Genomic DNA, 23,315 nt, shown 5'->3' with positions numbered 1-23,315 from the left:
TTAAGCTAACTCCAAAGCTACTATGTCCTTGTCTCTGAAAATTATAAATTATGCCTTCTGAAGTATTGCTAGTAAATTTGTTTCTTCACTGAACTATTTAAGCTTATTAGTAACAATTTAAGTCATATAATACATTTTTCAGCTGGGCAGAATTTCATTCAAGGTAAAGGAGACTGAACCCCATTCAAAATCAAAGGGTTTGAAGATCCTGTTCTGAAAAACCAATGGCATGTTTCCAAAAAAGCATATACATTTGTGGCATAGAACACAGTGGCCATTTCTTTCTCACTGATTCTCAATCACATGGTAGCTGTAGTTTCCATTAAATTTCCCAAAGACCAATATAGGGAGAGACCTTAAGAAATAATCCAGCGCTTGAAATACCCACCCACATAACCATGTTCTTTGTGCTAAAGACGACTTCAATGTAAAGGACATTCCAGTTTTTTTTTTTTAATTTTTTTTTTAATGTTTATTTATTTTTGAGACAGAGAGAGACAGAGCATGAACGGGGGAGGGGCAGAGAGAGAGGGAGACACAGAATCTGAAACAGGCTCCAGGCTCTGAGCCATCAACACAGAGCCTGACGCGGGGCTCGAACTCACGAACCGCGAGATCATGACCTGAGCCGAAGTCGGACACGTAACCGACTGAGCCACCCAGGCGCCCCAGGACATTCCAGTTCTTAAAACGCAGCTTAAATAGCACTGTGTTGGCAGCAAAATATCTACTCCATGATTACCCAACTCTGCAAACTCCTGCACCACTATTCAACTCTGAACAAATTAAACCAGAGAATTGAGAATCTGGTAAATCTTACCAGATTTTTAATGTGAGTGATAAATTTGCCCACACTATCAATAATGTGGAGTGTGACTAGCAAGGAGTGGCATGGCGTTTGACCTGGGAATGAATGAGACAAAGATACATCTGCACATAATTTTCCCTAATAACAAAATAAGCTTTTGAATTAATAAAATATTTGTTATCTTTTGGTACTACTCTTTTCTAACAAAAATTGATGCTAGAAGTTTATATTTGGGTATAGTCTACTAGGAATAAATCTGATTATTCTTTTTCTCAAGTATTTTAAATCTTTTATCTCAATTTAAAGAAACATGCTATTTCCAGATGAAGGGAATTTCAGACATCAAAAAACAGGCAGAGTATTTCCTACTGCCACTAACAGTCCTATGTTCTAATATTTACTGAACTCTCAAGAGAAAACCTGATCTTGTCTCTGTAGGGTCAAAAGACTGTCCACGCTTTCTTCTCACCAACAACAATGCTCCTCTCCCAGGACAGAGACTAAAGCTTAGTCTTTGTAACTAACCCTGCAATGCACATACAGTTGTCTATGGCACAAGAGATGCTCAATAACGTATTTCAGTTTTAAAATAAATCGGGAGAAGGAACACATCTAAATACTTCATGTATTATCTGTTGATAATGAACAGTGACAGGGAATAGTAAAGAAACTGTTTTGTACTGCAATCTTTTTTTCTAAGTATAATCGACCTTTTTTTTTTTTTTTTTAAAGTAAATCTCCACACCCATATGGGGCCCAAACTCACAACCCCGAGATCAAGAGTTGCACGCTCCACCAAGTGAGCCAGCCAGGTGTCCCTAATTCGGCTCTGAACCTCAACCACTTTCTTTCCCCTGTGTCAACAATCCTGCATACCCCAAATCCATAGCCTCTTCTCCCCACCATTTCCTGCCTCTCTTTCACAACACAACATTAATCTCCTCTCCCTTCCCAAACTGGAGTAATCACGCTCTAGCTATCACGTGGCCAGGTTACCTGGGTGCAAGTCTTGGCGTTTGATGCTTCTGAATGAGACCATCCAGAACATCACCATGTGGTGAAGAAGGAAAAGGACCAGGAAAGAACACAGAAAGCCTCAGCATTCAACTACTCAGGGAAGGAAGATTACAGTTGAATGGTTAAGGAAACCAAGTTACTGGACACTGGATGTAAAGTCTTTCTTTTTAGCACATGTTTATCAGTAAGTGATGAAAATAAATTTTATTCAGTAACAGAGAAAACTAAACACTAATGCCGACTATAGATACTGAAAAAAATCAGAGGGAAATACAGAAGTAGTCATTCTTTTTGCTAAGAGTAGTCCTAATTAGTCATTTATGACAATACTTATCATTTGGTGAATATCAAATTAATACGTCATAAAATTCTTGTTAAATACTTGCTTTGGTATTTTCAGGAAGTCAGCAAAAAGCCTTCAAAGTGTGGTATATTCTTACAGTACCAAGCTGTGCCTGCTGTAACATGTTTTTTTCACATACATGTACGTATATGTACATACAGTCACCATCACCAAAATTTAAGCTGGATCATGAGATTAAAAAAATAATTTTACTGAGATACAATTCACATAGCATAAAATTCACCCGTTTAAAGTGTAAAATTTGGTGGGTTTATCAGAGCTATGCAATCATCACTACTAATTTTAGTTAGAACATTTCCATTACCCTCTAAAGAAACTCCATGCTCATGAGCAGTCACTCCCTATTACTCCTTTCTACACAGTCCCTGGAAACCTAATATATGTTCTCTATAGATATGATTATTCTAGACTTTCCATGTAAATAAAATCACACAATATGGGGGTCTTTGCGACTGGTTTCTTTCACTCTGCGTAATATTTTCAAGACTTGTGCATGTTGTGTTTATCACTAAGTCATTCCTTTTTATTGCTGAATAACATTCCGTGGTATGGATATACCACATTTTGTTTGTCCATTCATCAGTTGTTGGATATATGCACTGTTTCTACTTCTGGGGTACTATTAATAACGCTGCTATGAACAATCTTATGCAAATTTTTGTGCGGACACATATTTTCATTTTTCAAGGGTATACACTGGTCATATGGTAACTCTATATTTAACATTTTGAGGAACTGCCAAACTGTTTCCCAGAGGGGCTACCCCATTTTACAATTCCACTAGCAATGTAGGAGTAATCCAGTTTTTCCATCTCCTCTCCAACATATGTTACGATGTCTTTTTAACTTTGGCCATCCTAATATGTGTGAAGTGGTAAACTACTGTGGTTTTGTGGATAATGAGTTTTAAATATAACTATATAGGGGTGCCTGGGTGGCTCAGTTGGCTAAACATCCACCTCTTGATTTCGGCTCCAGTCATGTTCTCACAGTTCATGAGTTCAAGCTCTACACTGGGTTCTGCTCTGACAGTGTGGAGCCTGCTTGGGATTCTCTCTCTCCCTCTTTCTCCGTCCCTCCCCTGCTCGCATTTGCTCTTCCTCTCAACATAAATGAATCAAAACTTAAAAAAAATAGATACAACTATATAGCCCTCAAAATCATATCTGGAGGCAAAGGTTTGACCTCTCTGTAAAATTTAAAGGAGCATAATTCATAAGAACTGCTTAGGCCTAAAGCAAATGCAATAGCAGCATCTCAGTTCAGAGCTCTCTTTTCAGGACTGTCACTCACAGACTATCATTATTCTTAGGTTGCTTTACCTTTTCAGACTACAACAGAACATATAGCCTCATATATGAATCTCCACCACAATGTATCACTGTAATAAATGTAAATGTGCAGGGCCAGAAAACAGGTTGAAAACTGCAGAATGTAAGGTAGAATCATTTTAATTCATATTGGGAATGTGTATCAAAATGAAGAACAGAGTCAGAAATTCCCAGGAAGAGAATACAGAGTTTACCAGCAAATGAAGTTCCCAAAGGGTCTGTTTAGGGTTACCCCTGCCTGCTCACAAAAGCAGATGGTTTCCCTAAACAGAAACAAGAATTTTCTAAGGTTAACTAGATTGTGATAGCTGGATTTAAGAAGTCTATTCCCAACAAGAGCAGAGACGGTGAGTACATAAGATTCAACAAGTGTACAGACTCAAAACATGCTCAGTTTTTGGAGGACTAGCCAAATAATGTCATTCTTTTATTAAGCAAAACAGTTCCAAAGAAAATAACACACACAGCAGTAACAAACTTTGATCTCTCTGCTACAGGTTACTAAAATAAAACTACAATGTCTCAAGTTCTTAGGAAGCATTCCTCTTCATATCTGCTTTGCTTCTCCAGGCATAATCTCTTCAGAAGCTAATTATGCTGTTTAAGTCAACATCTACAAAGCTTTGGGATTCATAAATACTTTACGGCTTTCCTAATCTATTTCACCTGTTTATAATAATCAATTTACAGTTTTCTAAGGATAAACACTCCAGAAACACATGAAATATAGATTATATGTGATTATCTTCAGTAGTATCTAAGTGGTTTCGCTTCTATTATTATTATTATTATTATTATTATTATTATTATTATTATTATTATTATTATTTTCAAAGTAAGTTCTACACCCCAATGTGGGGCTTGAACTCCCAACACTGAGATCAAGAGGTGCACGCTCCACTGGCTGACCTGGCCAGGCACCCCTGTGGTTACACTTCTTTTAGAAGAGTTCAGTTTCTTTTGTATTTTAGCCCTAAAATTATCTCTCTCTTATTTTATTTACTTTTTATTGCCTTTTAAACATTTCCATTTGTGTTTCCCTTGCAATGAGTATCAAAGTAGCACTGAAGAAAGGGAACCCAGTCTGAAGCTCCTCAAACCTGTAGTGGCTTGCCAGAGGTCCAATTGGTTTTGATGTGCTTATTGTCCTGATGCCCCGTGTGCCAAGCACACAGAGGAGCAAATACAGTAGAATATCTTGAGGGGCAAAACTGCAACAGTAAGCAGTGCAACTCCAAGTGGAGAGTGGCCAGTCCAAATCTGAATGAAGTCCATGTGAAGTCCAAAGATGATCATTCCTTCCATCACCAAGGAATTTCTCAGAAAATACTTCAACACAGAACCTATTTCAATTCTGAGTCATGAGGAAAACTAAGCCTTCTATTCCTTGGTAATACCAGATATACATAATAGTCAACGAAAAGTAAGCAATACTGCCCAAAAATAATTGTAACAGTTTAGACAGAGTTAACTAAATCACGCAGTCACAGATCCCATTGTGTACAATTCAGAACAGAGCAGTCATCGAGGGGTACTTACTATAGGCTTAATCTGTTTTAGTTCAGCTATTTACAGCTCATAAAACCACTATTTTTACTGTTGAAACAGACCTTGGTATTAAATGAAACTTCAGTCTTTTCAAGAAACGTGAAAGGGGTTTTCACACTGAAGCTATTTTAGCAGGTTGAAAGCACTCTTTCCTCTGACCAAGACACTGATTCTTTCTAAAAAGAATTGCCCAAAGCCGCTAATTTATATGTACCAGATTTTGATAAACTGGATGCGACTACTGCAGATGGTTTTGAAATTGCAAAGAAGTTGGACCCAACACTTAAAGATGAATAAGGAGGCAGCTTTTCAATGTGCTGCTTCTCCACTGTCAATTAGAACCGTGTGTGTGGAGGGGCGCCTGGGTGGCGCAGTCGGTTAAGCGTCCGACTTCAGCCAGGTCACGATCTCGCGGTCCGTGAGTTCGAGCCCCGCGTCAGGCTCTGGGCTGATGGCTCGGAGCCTGGAGCCTGTTTCCAATTCTGTGTCTCCCTCTCTCTCTGCCCCTCCCCCGTTCATGCTCTGTCTCTCTCTGTCCCAAAAATAAATAAAAAAAAACGTTGAAAAAAAAAAAAAAATTAAAAAAAAAAAAAAGAACCGTGTGTGTGGAGAGAAAAGGAAGGTTTGGGCCTGGGTCACAAACTCAAATGTTTAGAAGGATTTGGCAGTTAATATAGTGAATCACACAGGTTGATGTAAGAGACATCTAATTGAAGAGTGAGCATGTGACTTTCTAAAGAGATAGCAACTATTCAGCTTTAGCCAACTGTTATGTTGAAATGCAGGCCCAATGTTCTTAGGTATTTCAATTTTTCAAGATAAGACAAAGCCTGAATTATATAAAATCTCATTTTTAAAAGACAGAGAACCAATCAAAATTAAATGGGAAAAATCTAACACTACAAAGACCAGACAAAATACATCTGTGGGGCAATTTGTGACCTCTGGTTTATGTATTGGAGGCTGGTGAAGAGGACCCTTAGTGGCACAAATAAAAGAGAGTAAGACTGGGAGAATCCTGACTAGGTGGCAAGGCACCAAAGAAAGCAAAACAATAACAAAAAAACCAGTGTTAAAATAAGGTACTATTATTACTGTGTTGCTACAAATTGACTTCTGGGAAACAATGTTCTTTGTAGTTTGAAATTTAGGCCCTCTGAAAAGCTCAAGAAAATGGTTTCCATGATCATATCCACTAGTAGACCTGTTTTTAGCTATGCAAAATAATCAAAGATGCAAGGACGTAGAGATGAAAAATGTTTAGTTTCAAAGTAACCTTAACTGTACTGTAATTAAGCCAAGAGGGATAGAAGATGGATACTAATGTTTATTAAGCTCTGAGGCATATTAGGACTAACTTACATAAAAAGGAATCACAGATTGAGCTAGCTTTTGAAGAATGGAGAGGACTACCCTTCAAAATGTATTGAAATTATCACCTTAAAATGAGAGTTAAACTGCTGAAAAGAGCCAAAGTGTCTAATTAGCTTTCTCATCTTTAAAAAAGCTGGGTCTTCATATTTGCAGGTTAGTGACTTTCTTCACAAAAATCTTGGAAATTTTGAGAAAAACTAGTGAATAGGGAGAGGCACATGATAACAACCCCCCAAAATCACCACAAAACATGGGTGACCACACAACCCTTTTTTGAGAGATTATTTGTGCTTAATAAAGATAAGGGCGTGTTCAGAATCCTGTCTATACTACTAGTTTTACCACTAACAGGATAGATTATTTCTCTGGAAATTTTAATAGTAAAAATTTGATGGAAGATGCAATCTAGGGATTACTAATATAGGGGTTGAATGTACTTACCTATTATCTCAGATTCATAATAATCCTGTGTGCCTTCCTGGAAGACAAGACAGGGTGTCTTTATGATTTTAGAGCATGAGTTTGGAAAATGGTAGGTCCGTTTGTATGGTAAGTTCATGTCCATCAAAGAGGAATGAAAAACAGGACATAGCTCCTCTTAGGGGTTATTTAGCTGTGTTGTACCAAGGGCAATTAAAGGCTCTTTAGAAATTCTAAGTAAAGGGAAGAGAACTATAAAAAAATTTAGTACTGTGCACTTTTTTGTTTATATATTTACAGCATTGTTTCAAGATTCTACTCTATCTGCACTAAGAGGGCAGTATAAAGAAAGATGAAAAAGCCTATGTTTCAACCAAATACAGAACACTCCGCCAAAACCAAAGAAAACAACAAACTCACACTACATTCATTCTTTTTTTTAATACCTAAGATGGGCTTTTGAGCATGGTGAAGAAACAGGCTCACATGCATTCATTAACCATACCAGCTAAAGATTTCTTCCCAGACCAAGGACTGCAGACATTTTTCTATGTTAATGGAGAAAGGTAGTCCGTAAGTTCCTTATAAGAAACCCTTAATTTTGTATTTTCATTTTTAAATGAAATGATAATCTAAAAAATAGGAGTATTTGGGATCATCTAGATGAGCACTTTACAAATGTTTATAACATGACGAGGGACTTAAAATGACAGTGATTTGTTTGTACCGAGGAAAGGCCAAACGATTTTGCAATATCATATGTCTTTGAAAGTTTTTCAGTAGTCTTAATAGAACAGGGTTTCTCAACCTCAGCACTACTGACATTTTGGGCCAAGTGTTCTGTGTTGCAAGGAGCTTTCCTGTGCATCGTAGGATATTTAGAAGCACCTCTACCCACTACATGCCAGTAGCACCATCTTCCTAATTGTGGTAATCAACAATGTCAAGTGTTCCCTAGAGGACAAACTCCCCATGTGGAAAACCACTGCAACAGAGAAACATGGAGAGAGAATGAAGTCATCCCAAGGTGCACAGAACAGACATGTCAAATTCAAATGAACCAGAGCTGTAACAATTACTACTACTCTCAAGTTGAAAGCAGCATCACTAAAACATTATCATCCCTCACATTAATGCTGTCGATGTGAATTTCACTAGTTCTGCACTTCTGCTCAGATTTCATTTGTAATTCTGTTGCTTGGATAGAATATTTTCCCTGAAAAAGCAATCTAAACATTGCTCAAGTCTGAATTATACTTTTCCTGGTTTATTTTTTTTCTAATAGAAACTTTACTCAAGAGACTTCTCATCAACTAAAAATGTAACCTTTCTAAATGTCCTTCTGGTGCCTAAAGTTTCTTCTGGAGTCCTAATTTATCAGACAACTTTTTTTTTTTTTTTTTTTTTAAGTACGCTTTAAGCCCAACGTGGGGCCTGAACTCACGACCCTGAGATCAAGAGTCACATGCTCCACCGACTGAGCCAGCCAGGCGCCCCACAGACAATTTTGTCTCCCGTAGACAATTCTTAATTGAAGAAATTTTTAGAGCCCAAAAAGGTGGTTGTGTGTTTAGATGCTACAAGTCTTTCTCAATTCCATAAAAAATAACCCCCAAATTTGAATTATGTATACACTGAGAAGCCATAAAAATTATTGGATAAGCAATATTTGCTGTTGTAACTCTTTCTTGACAGATGTTTCTTTGAAAAAGTAAGGTAACTCCAGTATATATCTTGTCCATATATATCCTCTCTATATTTCTCTTCTTCAAATTAAGCAGACCTTGATAATACACAATGTCCAAAGGTGTATCAAAAGTTCAAAAGCTGTCTTGGATACAATTCTATCAGTGGAAGCATCTTAAATTGGTTAGGTGTGGTTAAACATGAGAGAGATTGTTGCAAAAAGTGTAACAGGTTACAAACTATCCTTGTGCTAGTAAAGCTTAAAGCTTGCTCTTTACTTGTGCACTGAAATCTTATGGCTGGTTGAAAGATGAAGCAAAGGTATTTAAAAAAAAAAGTTGGTTCAACAGATCCACTTAAGACAGCATTCCAGCAATGCTCATAAATCTTACAAGTTTAACAAATACAACTATTATGCCTTCAAAGACCTAGTAAATTCTGCTAAAATCACCCAACATCAAATGGCTCAAAATTATTCAATAAGCCAGAAATTTAAAGATCCATTTCTTTCTTCTAAAATCCCCCCTGGGCCACCTTCTTTATGCCAGTATCTAGTTAGGTACAATTTTATTTTCTAAGTCAGTGAAAGCAAAAAAGACTGCAAAGAAAGTATAATTTACTTTTTAGCAAGCTCTTCAACATGCAGCATCAGAGGTTTTTGTTAAAGTTAGAACAGCATCTAATTCTTTTTCCTTCTCAAGATTTATCTAGTTTCCAAGGTATACCAAATAACAAAATAACTTACTGATAGGAAATAGTAGCCAATAAAGCATGAACTCCTGTATATAGAAGATGAAGCACCCATAGTCTGGGATAACTATTCAAAGTTTAACATGTTCACAAAGAGAGAGAAAGGGAAATAAAACTCCTAGTGATCCTCAGTTGAACTACCAAATTAAATACAAATTCAGAAAATAATCAAAGCCAAAAACTTTATGCAAGATTTATGAAGCTCACAATTCTCTACATAAATTCTTGGAAGAGGGAGGTCTATGTCAGGACTTGTCACTGAAAAAAAAAAGTAAGTCAGATAGACCTCAGATAAAGACTGGCAGATATAAGAAACCATAGTCACCAAGCTTTTTGGGGTACATTTATAAAATTCAATAATTCTAACAAATAAAGTGTTGTTTTGTTAGCAAGCAACTATTCCTCACCTGCTTGTGTGCATGATCATAGGAGTTGATGTGGTTGTCAAATTCCTGATGTTTCTGATATTGCTTATCACAGAGTTCACAGTAAAAGTTGGCTCTGAGGTCTTCCAGTGCTTTGGCAATGGCCTTCTCTTTGTCAACATAATCCTGTAAGAACCACAAAATACAAACAAAAAATGAACTTAGAATTTTAAGTGAATGGTATAAAGACGGTTATTTAGCGGTACTAGCAAAAACTAGATGGAACACAAGCGGCAATTAGGTGGGTAATTTGTGTGTACTAATAGTTGTCTTCAAATAAATAAACATTCAAAAAGAGTTCCATGTTTATTTATTTTTGAGAAAGAGAGACAGAGCGTGAGCAGGTGAGGGGCAGAGAAAGGGAGACGAAAGAGGATCCAAAGCCGGTTCCAGGCTCTGAGCTCTGTCAGCACAGAGCCCGATGCGGGGCTCAAACTCAGGAACCATGAGATCATGACTTGACCCGAAACCAGATGAGTAACTGACTGAACCACCCCAGTGGTCCCCTGCCTCCCCGAAAGAGTTTAATTTTACTTTGCCTTTTGGCATTATGGTGGCATCCCCTACTCCTACCTCTGGCTAAAAACAAAAACAAAAACAAAAACAAAAACAACCCCAAGCAACCAGAAATGAGAAACAAACAAAATTTTTTGAATGTTTATTTTTTGAGAGAGAGAGAGCACAGCAGGGCAGGAGCAGAGAGAGAGGGAGACACAGAATCTGAAGCAGGCTCCAGGCTCTGAGCTGTCAGCAGAGTCAACACGGGGCTCGAACCCATGAACTTCAAGATCATGACCTAAGATGAAGTGGGATGCTTAACCAACTGAACCACCCAGACACCCCCAAAAAGAGTTTAATTTTACTTTGCCTTTTAGCATATGGTGGCATCCCCTACTCCTACCCCTGGCTAAAAAACCCCCCAAACAACCAGAAATAAAAAACACAATTTGTACTGCAGTGTAAGGAACCATAGAAATATCCTCAAAAGAGGCAACAGAGGGGCGGCTGGGTGGCTTAGTCGGTTAAGCGTCCAACTTCGGCTCAGGTCATGATCTCGCAGTTTGTGAGTTCAAACCCCGCATCAGGCTCTGTGCTGACAGCTCGGAGCCTGGAGCCTGCTTTGGATTCTGTGTTTCCCTCTCTCTCTGCCCCTCCCCTGGTCATGTTCTGTCTCTCTCTCTCTCTCAAAAATAAATAAATGTAAAAAAAAAAAAAAAAAAAGTTAAAAAAAAAGAGGCAATAGAAAATAAAACATCAAATAACTGAAATTGGTATCAGGCTGTGATGGGCAAAGGCTCTCCTTAGGACATGTGGGTAGTGACACAGGAACTTGGGGTTTGAGCAAGATGGGGGAGCTAGATCACAGAAGCCTCATTAATAAATGAAAGAACCTGTGAGTGGGCTGGAGAGTACTTAAGACCTCTGCATCTTGGCAGAGGGAAAAAAAAATCCTCTCAGTGGGGCACCTAGGTGGCTCAGTAGGTTAAACATCTGACTCCTGGTTTCTGCTCAGGTCCTGATCTCGCAGTTTTGTGAGTTCAGTCGGTAGAGCATGTGACTTGATCTCAGGGTAGTGAGTTCATGCCCCATGTTGGGCATGAAGCCTACTTAAAACAAAACAAAACAAAAAAACCTAGGCAGACTGCAGAAAGAACCAAATAAGAACCGTAAAAAATAAACGAAAAAATTCATCAGCTACCTAGAGGATGGATGAAAAAAATAGGCCAGACACACCTCAAAAAAGATGCAGTACGGAAGTGAAAATGTTCTGGAATTAGATTGTAGCAATGGTTGTACAAGCTTATGGAATACACTAAAAGCCACTTTAAAAAGATGAATTTTATAGTATTCAATTTATATGTCAATTTAAAAAAGATGTAGTAGGGGCGCCTGGGTGGCTCAGTCGGTTAAGCGTCCGACTTCAGCTCAGGTCACGATCTCGCGGTCCGTGAGTTCGAGCCCCGCGTTGGGGTCTGGGCTGATGGCTCAGAGCCTGGAGCCTGCTTCCGAGTCTGTGTCTCCCTCTGTCTCTGCCCCTCCCCTGTTCATGCTCTGTTTCTCTCTGTCTCAAAAATAAATAAACGTTAAAAAAAAAAATTAAAAAAAAAAAGATGTGGTAAAATAAAAGAGGTAGACGTCAGTTTGAAATTACTTGGAATGAGGTACAGAGACAGATAATATGCGAGAGGTTTAGAAGCCACAGAGTATACAGTATTTACACATGTACAAGTGGAATCCCAGAAAAACAGGATAGCATAGATGAGAGAAAAATATTTGAAGATATAAAGGCTGAGAATTTTTCCAAACTAGTTAAAGACATAACTCCACAGATACAGGAAGCACAAAGTATACCACACAGGCTAAATAAAAATGTGCACCTAGATACACTGCAATGAAACTACAAAAGGACTAAAGACCATCAAATCCTAAGATACCCAGAAAAAACTTAAAGATTATCCACAATCAGACTGACAGCAGACTCAAAAGCAATGTAAAGTTGAAGACAGTGTGCTTAGAGAAAATACATGTCACATGTATACCAAATGACCTATTTTTCAGAAGTGATTAAATTAAGGCATTTCCAGATAAAAAAGTTTTACCACCAAGAGATTCATTAAAAAGAACCTTCCTAGGGGCACCTGGGTGGCTCAGTCAGTTGGGCATCCGACTTCAGCTCAGGTCATGATCTCGCAGTTCACAAGTTTGAGCCCTGCATCAGGCTCTGTGCTGACAGCTCAGAGCCTGGAACCTGCTTCGGATTCTGTGTCTCCCTCTCTCTCTGTTCCTCCCCTACTCACACTCCTGTCTCTCTCTCTCAAAAATGAATAAAAAGATTTTTTTTAAATAAAAAAAAAACCTTCCTAATAAAGCAGTATTTCTGAAATCATAGATTGTAATTCACCAGTAACTCATGACATTAGTTTAGTAATTTATAGCAGGCACAGAAAAGGAAAAAAAAAACAAACCCAAAACCAGAAAAATACAGAATATAGTTCATATAAGGGTAAATTCTGTCTTGTAAAACTTTTGTTTCAGTTGTAAGTGGTTGCAGTATTAAACATATTTAATTTTTGAGAGAGGGAGACAGCATGAGCAGGGAAGAGTCACAGTGGGGGGACAAGGAGTGAGAGAATTTTTTAACTTTATTTTTTAAAATTTACATCCAAATTAGTTAGCATATAGTGCAACAATGATTTCAGTAGTTGATTCCTTAATGCCCCTTACCTATTTAGCCCACTCCCCCTCCCACATCCCCTCCAGTAACTCTCTGTTTGTTCTCCATATTTAGGAGTCTCTTCTGTTTTGTCCCCCTCCGTGTTTTTATATTATTTTTGTTTCCCTTCCCTTATATTCATCTGTTTTGTCTCTTCAAGTCCTCATATGAGTGAAGTCATATATTTGTCTTTCTCTAATTTCGCTTAGAATACTATCTCCAGTTCCATCCACGTAGTTGCAAATGGCAAGATTTCATTCTTTTTGATTGCTGAGTAATACTCCATTGTATATGTATACCACATCTTTATCCATTCATCCATCGATGGACACTTGGGCTCTTTCCATACTTTGGCTATTGTTAATAGTGCTGCTATAAACATGGGGGTGCATGTGTCCCTTTGAAACAGCACACCTGTATACCTTGGATAAATACCTAGTAGTGCAATTGCTGGGTCGTAGGGTAGTTCTATTTTTATTTTGAGGAACCTCCATACTGTTTTCCAGAGTGGCTGGACCAGCTTGCATTCTCACCAACAATGCAAAAGAGATTCTCTTTCTCTGCATCCTCGCCAACATCTGTTGTGGCCTGAGTTGTTAATGTTAATGTTAGCCATTCTGACAGGTGTAAGGTGGTATCTCATTGGGGTTTTGATATGCATTTCCGTGATGAGTGATGTTAAGCATTGTTTCATGTGTCAGTTGGCCATCTGGATGTCTTCTTTGGAGAAGTGTCTATTCATGTCTTTTGTCCATTTCTTCTGTGGATTATTTGTTTTTTGGGGGTTGAGTTTGGTAAGTTCTTTGTAGATTTTGGGTACTAACCCTTTATCTGATATGTCATTTACAAATATCTTCTCCCATTCTGTCGGTTGCCTTTTAGTTTTGCTGATTGTTTCCTTCGCTGTGCAGAAGCTTTTTATTCTGATGATGTCCTAGTAGTTCATTTTTGCTTTTGTTTCCCTTGCCTCCAGAGACGTGTCAAGTAAGAAGTTGCTGCGGCCAAGATCAAAGAGTTTTTTGCCCGCTTTCTCCTTGAGGATCCTAATGGCTTCCTGTCTTACATTTAGGTCTTTCATCCATTTTGAGTTTATTTTTGTGTATGGTGTAAGAAAGTGGTCCAGGTTCATTCTTCTTCATGTCGCTGTCCAGTTTTCCCAGCACCACTTGCTGAAGAGACTGTCTTTATTTCATTGGATATTCTTTCCTGCCTTATCAAAGATTAGTTGGCCATACGTTTGTGGGTCCATTTCTGGGTTCTCTCCTCTGTTCATTGATCTGAGTGTCTGTTCTTGTGCCAGTACCATACTGTCTTGATGATTCCAGCTTTGTAGTATAGCTTGAAGTCTGGGATTGTGATGCCTCCTGCTTTGGTTTTCTTTTTCAAGATTGCTTTGGCTATTTAGGGTCTTTTCTGGTTCCACACAAATCTTAGGATTGTTCTAGCTCTGTGAAGACTGCTGGTGTTATTTTGATAGGTAGGGATTGCATTGAGTATGTAGATTGCTTTGGGTACTATCGACATTCTAACAATATTTGTTCTTCCTATCCAGGAGCATGGAATCTTTTCCCATTTTTTTGTGTCTTCTTCAATTTCTTTCAGAAGCTTTCTATAGTTTTCAGTGTATAGACTTTCTACCTCTTTGGTTAGATTTATTCCTAGGTATTTTATGGTTTTGGGTGCAACTGTAAATGGGATTGATTCCTTGATTTCTCTTTCTGTTGCTTCATTGTTGGTGAATAGGAATGCAACTCATTTCTGTGCATTGATTGTATATCCTGCAACTTTGCTGAATTCATGAATCAGTTCTAGCAGTTTTTTGGTGGAATCTTTTGGGTTTTCCATATAGAGTATCATGTCATCTGCAAAGAGTGGAAGTTTGACCTTCTTCTGGCCGATTTGGATGCCTTTCATTTCTTTGTGTTGTCTGGTTGCAGAGGCTAAGACTTCGAATACTATGTTGAATAACAGTGGCAAGAGTGGACATCCCTGTCTTGTTCCTGACCATAGGGGGAAAGCTGTCAGTTTTTCCCCATTGAGGATATTAGCGTTGGGTCGTTCATATACGGCTTTTATGATCTCGAGGTATGATCCTTCTATCCCTACTTTCTTGAGGGTTTTTATCAAGAAAGGATGCTGTATTTTGTCAAATGCTTTCTCTACATCTATTGAGAGGATCATATGGTTTTTGTCCTTTCTTTTATTGGATGTGATGAATCACGTTGATTATTTTGCGGATATTGAACCAGCCCTGCATCCTAGGTATAAATCCCACTTGGTTGTGGTGAATAATTTTTTTAATGTATTGTTGGATCCGGTTGGCTAATATCTTGTTGAGGATTTTTGCATGCATGTTCATCAGGGAAATTGGTCTATAGTTCTCCTTTTTAGTGGGGTGAGAGAGAATATCTTAAGCAGGCTCCACCCTGAGTGTAGAGCCCGAAGCGGGGTTCAATTCCATGACCCTGTGATCATGACCTGAGCCAAAATCAAGAGTCAGACACTCAACCAACCAAGCCACCCAGGCAGCCCTGTATTAAACATGTTTCTAACTGTGGACCTGAATGTCACTGTTTCCTTAAGAATATACTTTAGGGAAAAAGGAAAATGATGCCAGTAAAAAGGTCTGAAATACTGAAAGTAAATGGTAAGCAATAAAAATATATGATACACACACACACACACACAAATACATAACAAAAACAAAAAAATATTACAAAAATTATATAAATATATACATATATATACATATATATACACACACACGTATACACATAATAACAAAAACAATACCTAGTTTGCAGGACTGAAAAAGGATAAAAAGCAAAATGCTAGCTGATATAGCCAAATGTAACAGAAGAGGGCATTCAAAGTTTAAATGTTCTCGAGTCCTTCTAATGCGATGGAGTTAACTTTAGACTTTGTTAAATTAAGCATAATTTAAACTCCCAAGGGTAATTATTAGAAGAACAGAAATAGTGAAGGGAAAAAAAGAAAACTTCAATTTTATAAAGGTAAGACAGGACAGAAAAATCAGCAAAATATAAAGTAAAAAGGCAGATAAGAAATCACAAGAAATGTAAAGGTACTGGGACCCCTGGGTGGCTCAGTTGGTTAGGCGTCCAACTCTTCATCTTGGCTCAGGTCATGATCTCATGGTTTTGTTGAGTTCAAGCCCCATGTCAGGTTCCATACTGACAGCATCAAGCCTGCTTGGGATTCTCTCTCTCCCTCTCTCAAAATAAATACATAAACATTAAAAAAAAAAAAAAGAAAGAAAGAAAGAAAGAAAGAAAGAAAGAAAGAAAGAAAGAAAGAAAAGAAAAAGAAAAAAGAAATGTACATGTACTAAAAAAAAAAAAAATCACCAGAAAAACAAAATCCAACTACATGTTGATCACAAGAGATATCCCCAAACTCAAGAAACAACTCAGAAAGTTGGAAGTTAAAGGACAGAAAAAGATGTATGTCGGGCAAATACTAGCCGAAATAAAGCTGGAGCAACTATATCAATACTCAACTTAATTAACTTTTTTTCTTCTAAGTAATCTCTACAAGCAATGTGGGGCTTGAACTCATGACCCCAAGATCAAGAGTCACATGCTCTACTCACTGAGCCAGCCAGGCGCCCCATCTTTTTTTTTAGACTTTAAGGCAAAAGCATTACTTGAGACTGTGGCCAGTTATGGAATTAAATATTAAGAGGCTATTCTCCAAATAAGCTGCACTGCTAATCTGAAAAGCCAACACAGACATGTTGGTTATCCACTGGTCTTAATGAGGTTTTGGCTCAAAACTGTGGGACTGACCCAAAAAGGTGGTCCAATTTGCCTCAGCAGTTCCATTTAAAAGCTAGACATCAAAAGACATCTCAAAACAAGCTGAGTACAGTTGATCTTTGAATGAATTTGAACTGCATGGGTCCACGTACATGAGGATTTTTTCCAATAAATATATTGGAAAGTTTTTGGAGATCTGCAACAATTTGAAAAAATTTGCAGATAAACCACATAGTCTAAAAAATACCAACAAGAAAAAAAGAAAAAAAGAAAAAAGAAAAAAGAAAAAAACAGTGTGTCATTAATGCATAAAACACTTGTAGATACTAGTTTATCATTTATTACCATAAAACACATGCAAACCTATTACAAAAAGTTAAAATTTATTAAAACTTATGTACACACTTACAGACCTTAAATGGTACCACTGGCAGAGAGAAATGTGGACAAATGTAAAGATGATGTATTAAATCATAACTGCATAAAGAACTACAGTACATGCTGTACTACTGTAATAATTTCACAGTTATCTCCTGTTGCTGCTGGGGTGAGCTCAAGTGTTGAGAATATCCACTTAAAATGCTGTGTGATGTTAATCACCTCTGCATGAGCAGTTCATCTCTCTAGCAAATTGGGTACTGCAGTGAAAAGTGATCTCTCCTAGTTCTTGTGTATTTTTCATCATGTTTAGTGCAATACTGTAAACCTTGAATGACACCACAGGACCCACACAAAGTGCCACTAGTGATGCTGTAAATGCTCACAAGCAGCAAAAAGTCATGACATTACAAGAAAAAGGTGAACTGCTAGATAAATACCATAGATTTACATCAGCAACAGTGGTTGCCTGACATTTGAAGATAAATGAATCCAATGTCAGGACCATTGAAAAGAAAAGAAAAGAAAAGAAAGAAAAGAAAAGAGAAGAGAAGAGAAGAGAAGAGAAGAGAAGAGAAGAGAAGAGAAGAGAAGAGAAGAGAAGAGAAGAAAAGAAAAGAAAAGAAAAGAAAAGAGGAAACCTGTGAAGCTGCCACTGCAGCTGAATTAGCCGGTGCAAAAACCTTGCACTTTTTGTGCAAAACCTTTCAATCTCGTATTGAAAAGGAAGCTTTTGTGTGTTTAGGATTGCTATAAGAAAGGAATACATACGGACTCTGATACGGTTAAAAAACAGTGAAGTGATTATATGACAACTTAAAGCAAAAGGTGAAGGATCTAAAGCTAGAGAATTTAATGCAGGCAAAAGATGGCTGGATAATTTTATAAAGAGGTCTGGCCAAAACCTATCAAGATAACAGGAAAAGCAGCTTCTTCCAACCAGGATGCAGCAGACAAGTTCCCAGATGCCATTAAGAAAATCCCTGAGGAAAAAAAGGTTATCTGTCTGAACAAGTTTTTAATGCAGATAAAAGTGTCCTACTCTGGGGATGGGATGCCACACATGACATTTATTAGCAAGAAAGAGAAGCAGACACCAGGATTTAAGGCAGGAGGGGAGAGGCTAACACTACTGTTTTATGCAAATACAGTTGGGTTTATGATCAGGACTGCCCTTACCTATAAAGCTAACTTCCACCTCCACCCCTACCCCAACCCCTCGCCTTAAAGTGAAAAAATAAACACCAGCTATCCGTCTTTTGGTTGTACAAGAAGGCTTGGACAAGAAGAATGCTTTTTCTGGATTGCTTCCATCAGTGCTTTGTCCCTGAAGTCAGGAAGTACTTGCCAGTACAGACTGCCTTTTAAAGTTCTTCTGATACTGGACAATCCCTCAGCCACCCAGAACCTGGTGAATTCAGCAAAGGCACTGAAGTAGTCTTTCTGCCCCCAAACACAAGGTCTTTAATTCAGCCTCTAGATCACGGGGTTATTATACACAGTACACTACAGAAAGGATTGTGAACACTATGAAAGAGAACCCCAAAAGAGAGAATATGAAAGTCTGGGAGGATTACACCACTGAAGATGCCATTGTTGTTACAGAAAAAGCCGTGAAAGCCATAACATTTCCAAATAATAAATTCCTGCCGGAGAAAACTGTGTCCAGATGTTGTGCATGATTTCACAGAATTTATAATAGAGCCAATCACAGAAATCACAGAAGAAATAGTAAATGGGGGGAGGGGAAGTGATGGTGGTGGGGAAGGGTGCAATATATGGATCTTGAAGAAATTCAAGAGCTAACAGAGGGATTAACAGAAGACAACTCAATGGAGACAACTGCTTCCACGCCAGAGCCAGACAACAGAGAAGAAAATGTAGAAGCAGCAGTGCCAGAGAACAAGTTGGCAGTAATCCATCTGGAAGAAGGGTTCTGATTATTCAAGACTGCTTTTGGCTTCTTTTACCACATGGACCCATCTAGGACACGAGCACTGAAATTAAAGCAAATGGCGGAAGACAATGAATAGAAACATTTTTTTGAAAATGAAAAAGCAAAATAAATAAATAAATAAATAAATAAATAAATAAATAAATAAATAAATAAGACAGAAATAATGACGTATTTCCATAAAGTTATACTAAGTGTGCCAGCTTCTCCTACCTCCCCTTCTACCTCCTTCTACCCTTGATACAAGACCAACCCCTCTTCTTCCTCCTCAGCCTTCTCAATGTGAAGATGAAGAAAACCTTTATCATAATCCACTTCCACTTAATGACCAGTAATATAATCATCATGCCATATAGTTAACTTATCTGCTGTGTATGTGTGTTACTGTCTTTGTGTGAAAATCTAGTAACTATATGACAAGAATTCTGAGAGATGTTTTTATGTCATCATCATTTCCCAAGTACTCATAATGTAGGACATCCTGTGCAAGACTGTATGGAAGTGGATAGCCTATCCTTACTTAGGAATAAGGTAAGTAACACTTGATGGAAAGTAATAATGTGTTGGTTTTCTTAACTATTTTATAACTTTGCTTTCAAAGAATTATATTATGTACTGTATGGCTCTCTTACAACTGGAGAAGCTGAGAATCAAGCTATCAACTCAGGGAAATATCTATATATCTATGCAGATATATAGATATATATTTTAATGTAACAATGTTTCAGTAATGTATTATGAACATGTGGTATGCCATAAAAATTTTATAAGCATTCATTAGTGTATAGTCTAGGCTACTGTGAAGTAACTGCACTGATTAGGTCACCATAAAGCAATCATACTACTGCTTCTTCATTATCAATACATGAATCCTTATAATTTCTTTTTCGTGTTAGCTTTTCATTTTTTAAATGTTTGCTTATTTTTGAGAGAGAGCAAGAGTGTGAGCAGAGCAGGGCAGAGACAGAGGAAGAGGAGAGAGAGAATCTAAAGCAGGCTCCGTGCTGTCAACACAGAGCCCAATGTGGGGCTTGAGCTAATGAACCATGAGATCATGACCTGAGCGAAAATCAAGAGTCAGATGCTTAACCAACTGAGCCACCGAGGCTCCTCTACCTTTTTTATTTTTGATTACAGTATTAATAATAAGTACAACGGCTACAACATTTTGTGTCATATAAGACAATATTGAGGTAGGTACTGACAGATTATTCATCTTGTAAACAGATAACATCAACTCATAGTACCGATACAGTACAGTAAATGTATCTTCTCTTTCTTTAAAAAAATTTTTTTTAATGTTTATTTATTTTTGAGAGAGAGAGAGACACACACACACAGAGTGAGCAGGGGAGGGACAGAGAGAGAGGGAGACACAGAATCCGAAGCAGGCTCCAAGTTCTGAGCTGTCAGCACAAAGCCCGACATGGGGCTCAAACTCACAAGCCATGAGATCATGACCTGAGCCCAAGTTGGACACTTAACTGGCTGAGCCACCTGTGTTCTCTTTCTTATGATTTTAATATTTTCTTTTCTCTAGCTTACTTTAAGAATATATAATAGATAAGGAATGATAAATGACTACTGGTGCATCTGGGGGGCTCACTCAGTTGAGCATCTGATTCTATTTCATCTCAGGTCATAATCCCACGGTCATGGGATTGAACCCTCTATCAGGCTCTGCACTGAAAGTGGAGCCTGGTTGGGATTCTGTCTCTCCCTCTGCCCCTCTCTCCCGCTCACTCTCTCTCTAAAATAAATAAAATTTAAAAAAAGACAAATGATTACTTGTTAGCCTTTTACAGCAAGGGTAGATATATTAGTCTCACAATTAGTAGCTCCTCTAGTTAATAGATCTAAAGATAAGTCTCATTTCAAAGCCTTCGGACATTGGCCTCCTATTCAGTTTCGTATCTTCTGGATACATTTTTAAGGCAGTTCTATCATCTACCATTTCTCACATAAGCTACTTAATCAGTAAACAAGAAAAGGTTGCTGTATTTTGTGGAATGTCAGTATTGAACTAGTTTGGATAAATTTATTAAAACTACAAAGTGAACATACAGCACACTGTAATTTTTGCCATATTCAATCATTCAGCATCATTTCTACTAAGCAGCCTGGGTAGTTTCATGTTGTCTGGCTATTAAGCAACTTGTGGATAGCCTTCTTTATCAGTGCTGGTTTTCCCAAGATAGAAATCAGAAAACTCACTTTCTCAACCTCCCTTAAAACCAGGGTTCAGGGGTACCTGGGTGGCTCAGTTGGTTGCGCATCTGACTTTGGCTCAGGTCATGATCTCAGGGTTTGTAAATTCGAGCCCCATGTCCCCATGTCGGGCTCTGCACTCACAGTGAGGAGCCTGCTTGAGATTCTCTTCCTCTCTCTCTGCCCGTTCCCCGTGTGCACGAACACATGCTCTCCCTCTCTCAAAATAAATAAATAAACTTAAAAAAAAAAAAACCAAAAGACAAAAAAACCCCAGGGTTCAGACATATGATCTTCCCATCAGATACATCTGCCTAAGACTTCTACTTGAAAACAATACATAAAATGTATTCTTTAGAATATTTCTTTTTTTTTTAAGTTTCTTTATTTTGAGACAGAGACAGTGCAAGTTGGGGCGGGACAGAGAGAGAGGGAGAAAGGAGAATCCCAAGGAGGCTCTTTGCTGCCAGCACAGCCTGATGTGGGGCTTGAAGTCATGAAACTGTGAGATCATGACCTGAGCCAAAACCAAGAGTCAGACACTTAATGTACTGACCACCCAGGCACCCCTAGAATATTTCTATTTCGGACAGTATACCAAATAAATCTGGCCTTTCCCCTTATTTCAAAGAAATTATTTATTCAACTCGTATTTACTGACTACTTATGTGTCAGGCATTATGTTGAATACAGTATATAAACGGGCAAATAGACACAGTCTCTCTCCTCAAGGCCCCTTCTGCCCAGTACTGTAGACAGACTATAAGAAAGTGAACAAACAAAATTTTATAATTATAAATGATAAAAGAGAGTGTTACAAGAGAATGAGGTAGAGTGGAGGATTTATTTAAATTGGGTGATGAGGGAAGATTTCTAAGCTAACACCTAAAGATAAAAAAGAACCTAAAGGATGAAAAAAGAACCAAATGAAAGATAATGAAACATAACATCATAACCATTCAATGCCTACGGACGGTGTTAGAAAGAAAAAAGAGTGCCCAGGTCTGAATATGAAGAACTCTAACATCTAAAGTTCAGGCAGAAAAGAAGGGACCAAAAAGGAATCTATATAGAAGCAGTAAAGGAGATAGGAAGGAGGAATCTAGGAAAGTATAAAATCTTCAAAAACAAGAGAAAAGAAAAGGCTTTAAAGAGGAAAAAATGGTCAATTGTATTGAATGCTGCCAAGAAACAAAATGGAATACAAGTTTTGGGGGCATCTGGGTGGCTCAGTTGGTTAAGTGTCCGACTTTGGTTCAGGTCATGATCTCATGGTTCATGGGTTTGAGCCCTGTGTCAGGCTCTGTGCTGACAGCCTGGAGCCTGTTTCAGATTCTCTGTCTCCCTCTCTGCTCCTCCCCTGCTCCCATTCTGCACCCCTCTCTCTCAAAAATAAATATTAAAATTTTTTTAAAAAAATATGTAATACAAGTTTGAAAAAGCCTACTGGACTTAGCAAAAACAGGTGTTTTGTGGCCTTGAATAAAGTGGTTCAGTGAAAAGTGCTAAAGCCAGTCCAAAAGGGTTGACTAGTGCATAAAGAAAAGGGTAGGGATAAGAGACTACGAAAGGAAAAAAGGAAGGGAATGAAGATGATTTCACCATGTTGTAATTCTGGATAAAACAAAACATTAAAAAATTATTCATTCATTCATTCGTTTTAAGTAGGCTTTAAAAATTTTTTTTTTAACGTTTATTTATTTTTGAGACAGAGAGAGACAGAGAGAGGGAGACACAGAATCCGAAACAGGCTCCAGGCTCCGAGCGGTCAGCACAGAGCCCGACGCGGGGCTCAAACTCACGGACCGCGAGATCATGACCTGGAGCTGAAGTCGGACGCTTAACTGACTGAGCCACCCAGGCGTCCCCCTTGTAAGTAGGCTTTATGCCCAGTTTGGAGCCCAATGCATGGCATGAACTTCTGACCCTGAGATCAAGAACTGAGTCAAGATCCAAAAGTAGGACGCTTAACCGACTGAGCCAGCCAGACACCCCAAAACACAAAAAATTTAACATAGAGCTGAGCTCAACAAGACAGAGAAATCCCTAGATGCTTGAA

The 23,315-nt window shown here is 38.2% G+C and overlaps 1 protein-coding gene across 13 annotated transcripts in view; it reads right to left on the bottom strand.

Moving 5' to 3' along the window:
* The window catches only part of GPATCH8 (G-patch domain containing 8), a 101,232-nt gene that overhangs the window by 14,870 nt on the left and 63,047 nt on the right, over positions 1-23,315 (bottom strand). For 12 of the 13 annotated variants that reach the window (XM_058703666.1, XM_058703670.1, XM_058703669.1 and 9 more), the window contains 2 exons: positions 9,706-9,849; positions 6,884-6,920 (listed from right to left, as the gene is read on the bottom strand). In XM_058703666.1, coding sequence (XP_058559649.1) covers positions 6,884-6,920; positions 9,706-9,849 — 181 coding nt within the window. The remainder of the gene's footprint in view (positions 1-6,883; positions 6,921-9,705; positions 9,850-23,315) is intronic. The other variant, XM_058703667.1, reaches the window with a different exon arrangement.

This window comes from Neofelis nebulosa, chromosome 16 (genome assembly GCF_028018385.1).
Source record: "Neofelis nebulosa isolate mNeoNeb1 chromosome 16, mNeoNeb1.pri, whole genome shotgun sequence".
NCBI classification, from domain to species: domain Eukaryota; kingdom Metazoa; phylum Chordata; class Mammalia; order Carnivora; family Felidae; genus Neofelis; species Neofelis nebulosa.
This window is presented reverse-complemented; position numbering and strand designations above follow the sequence as displayed.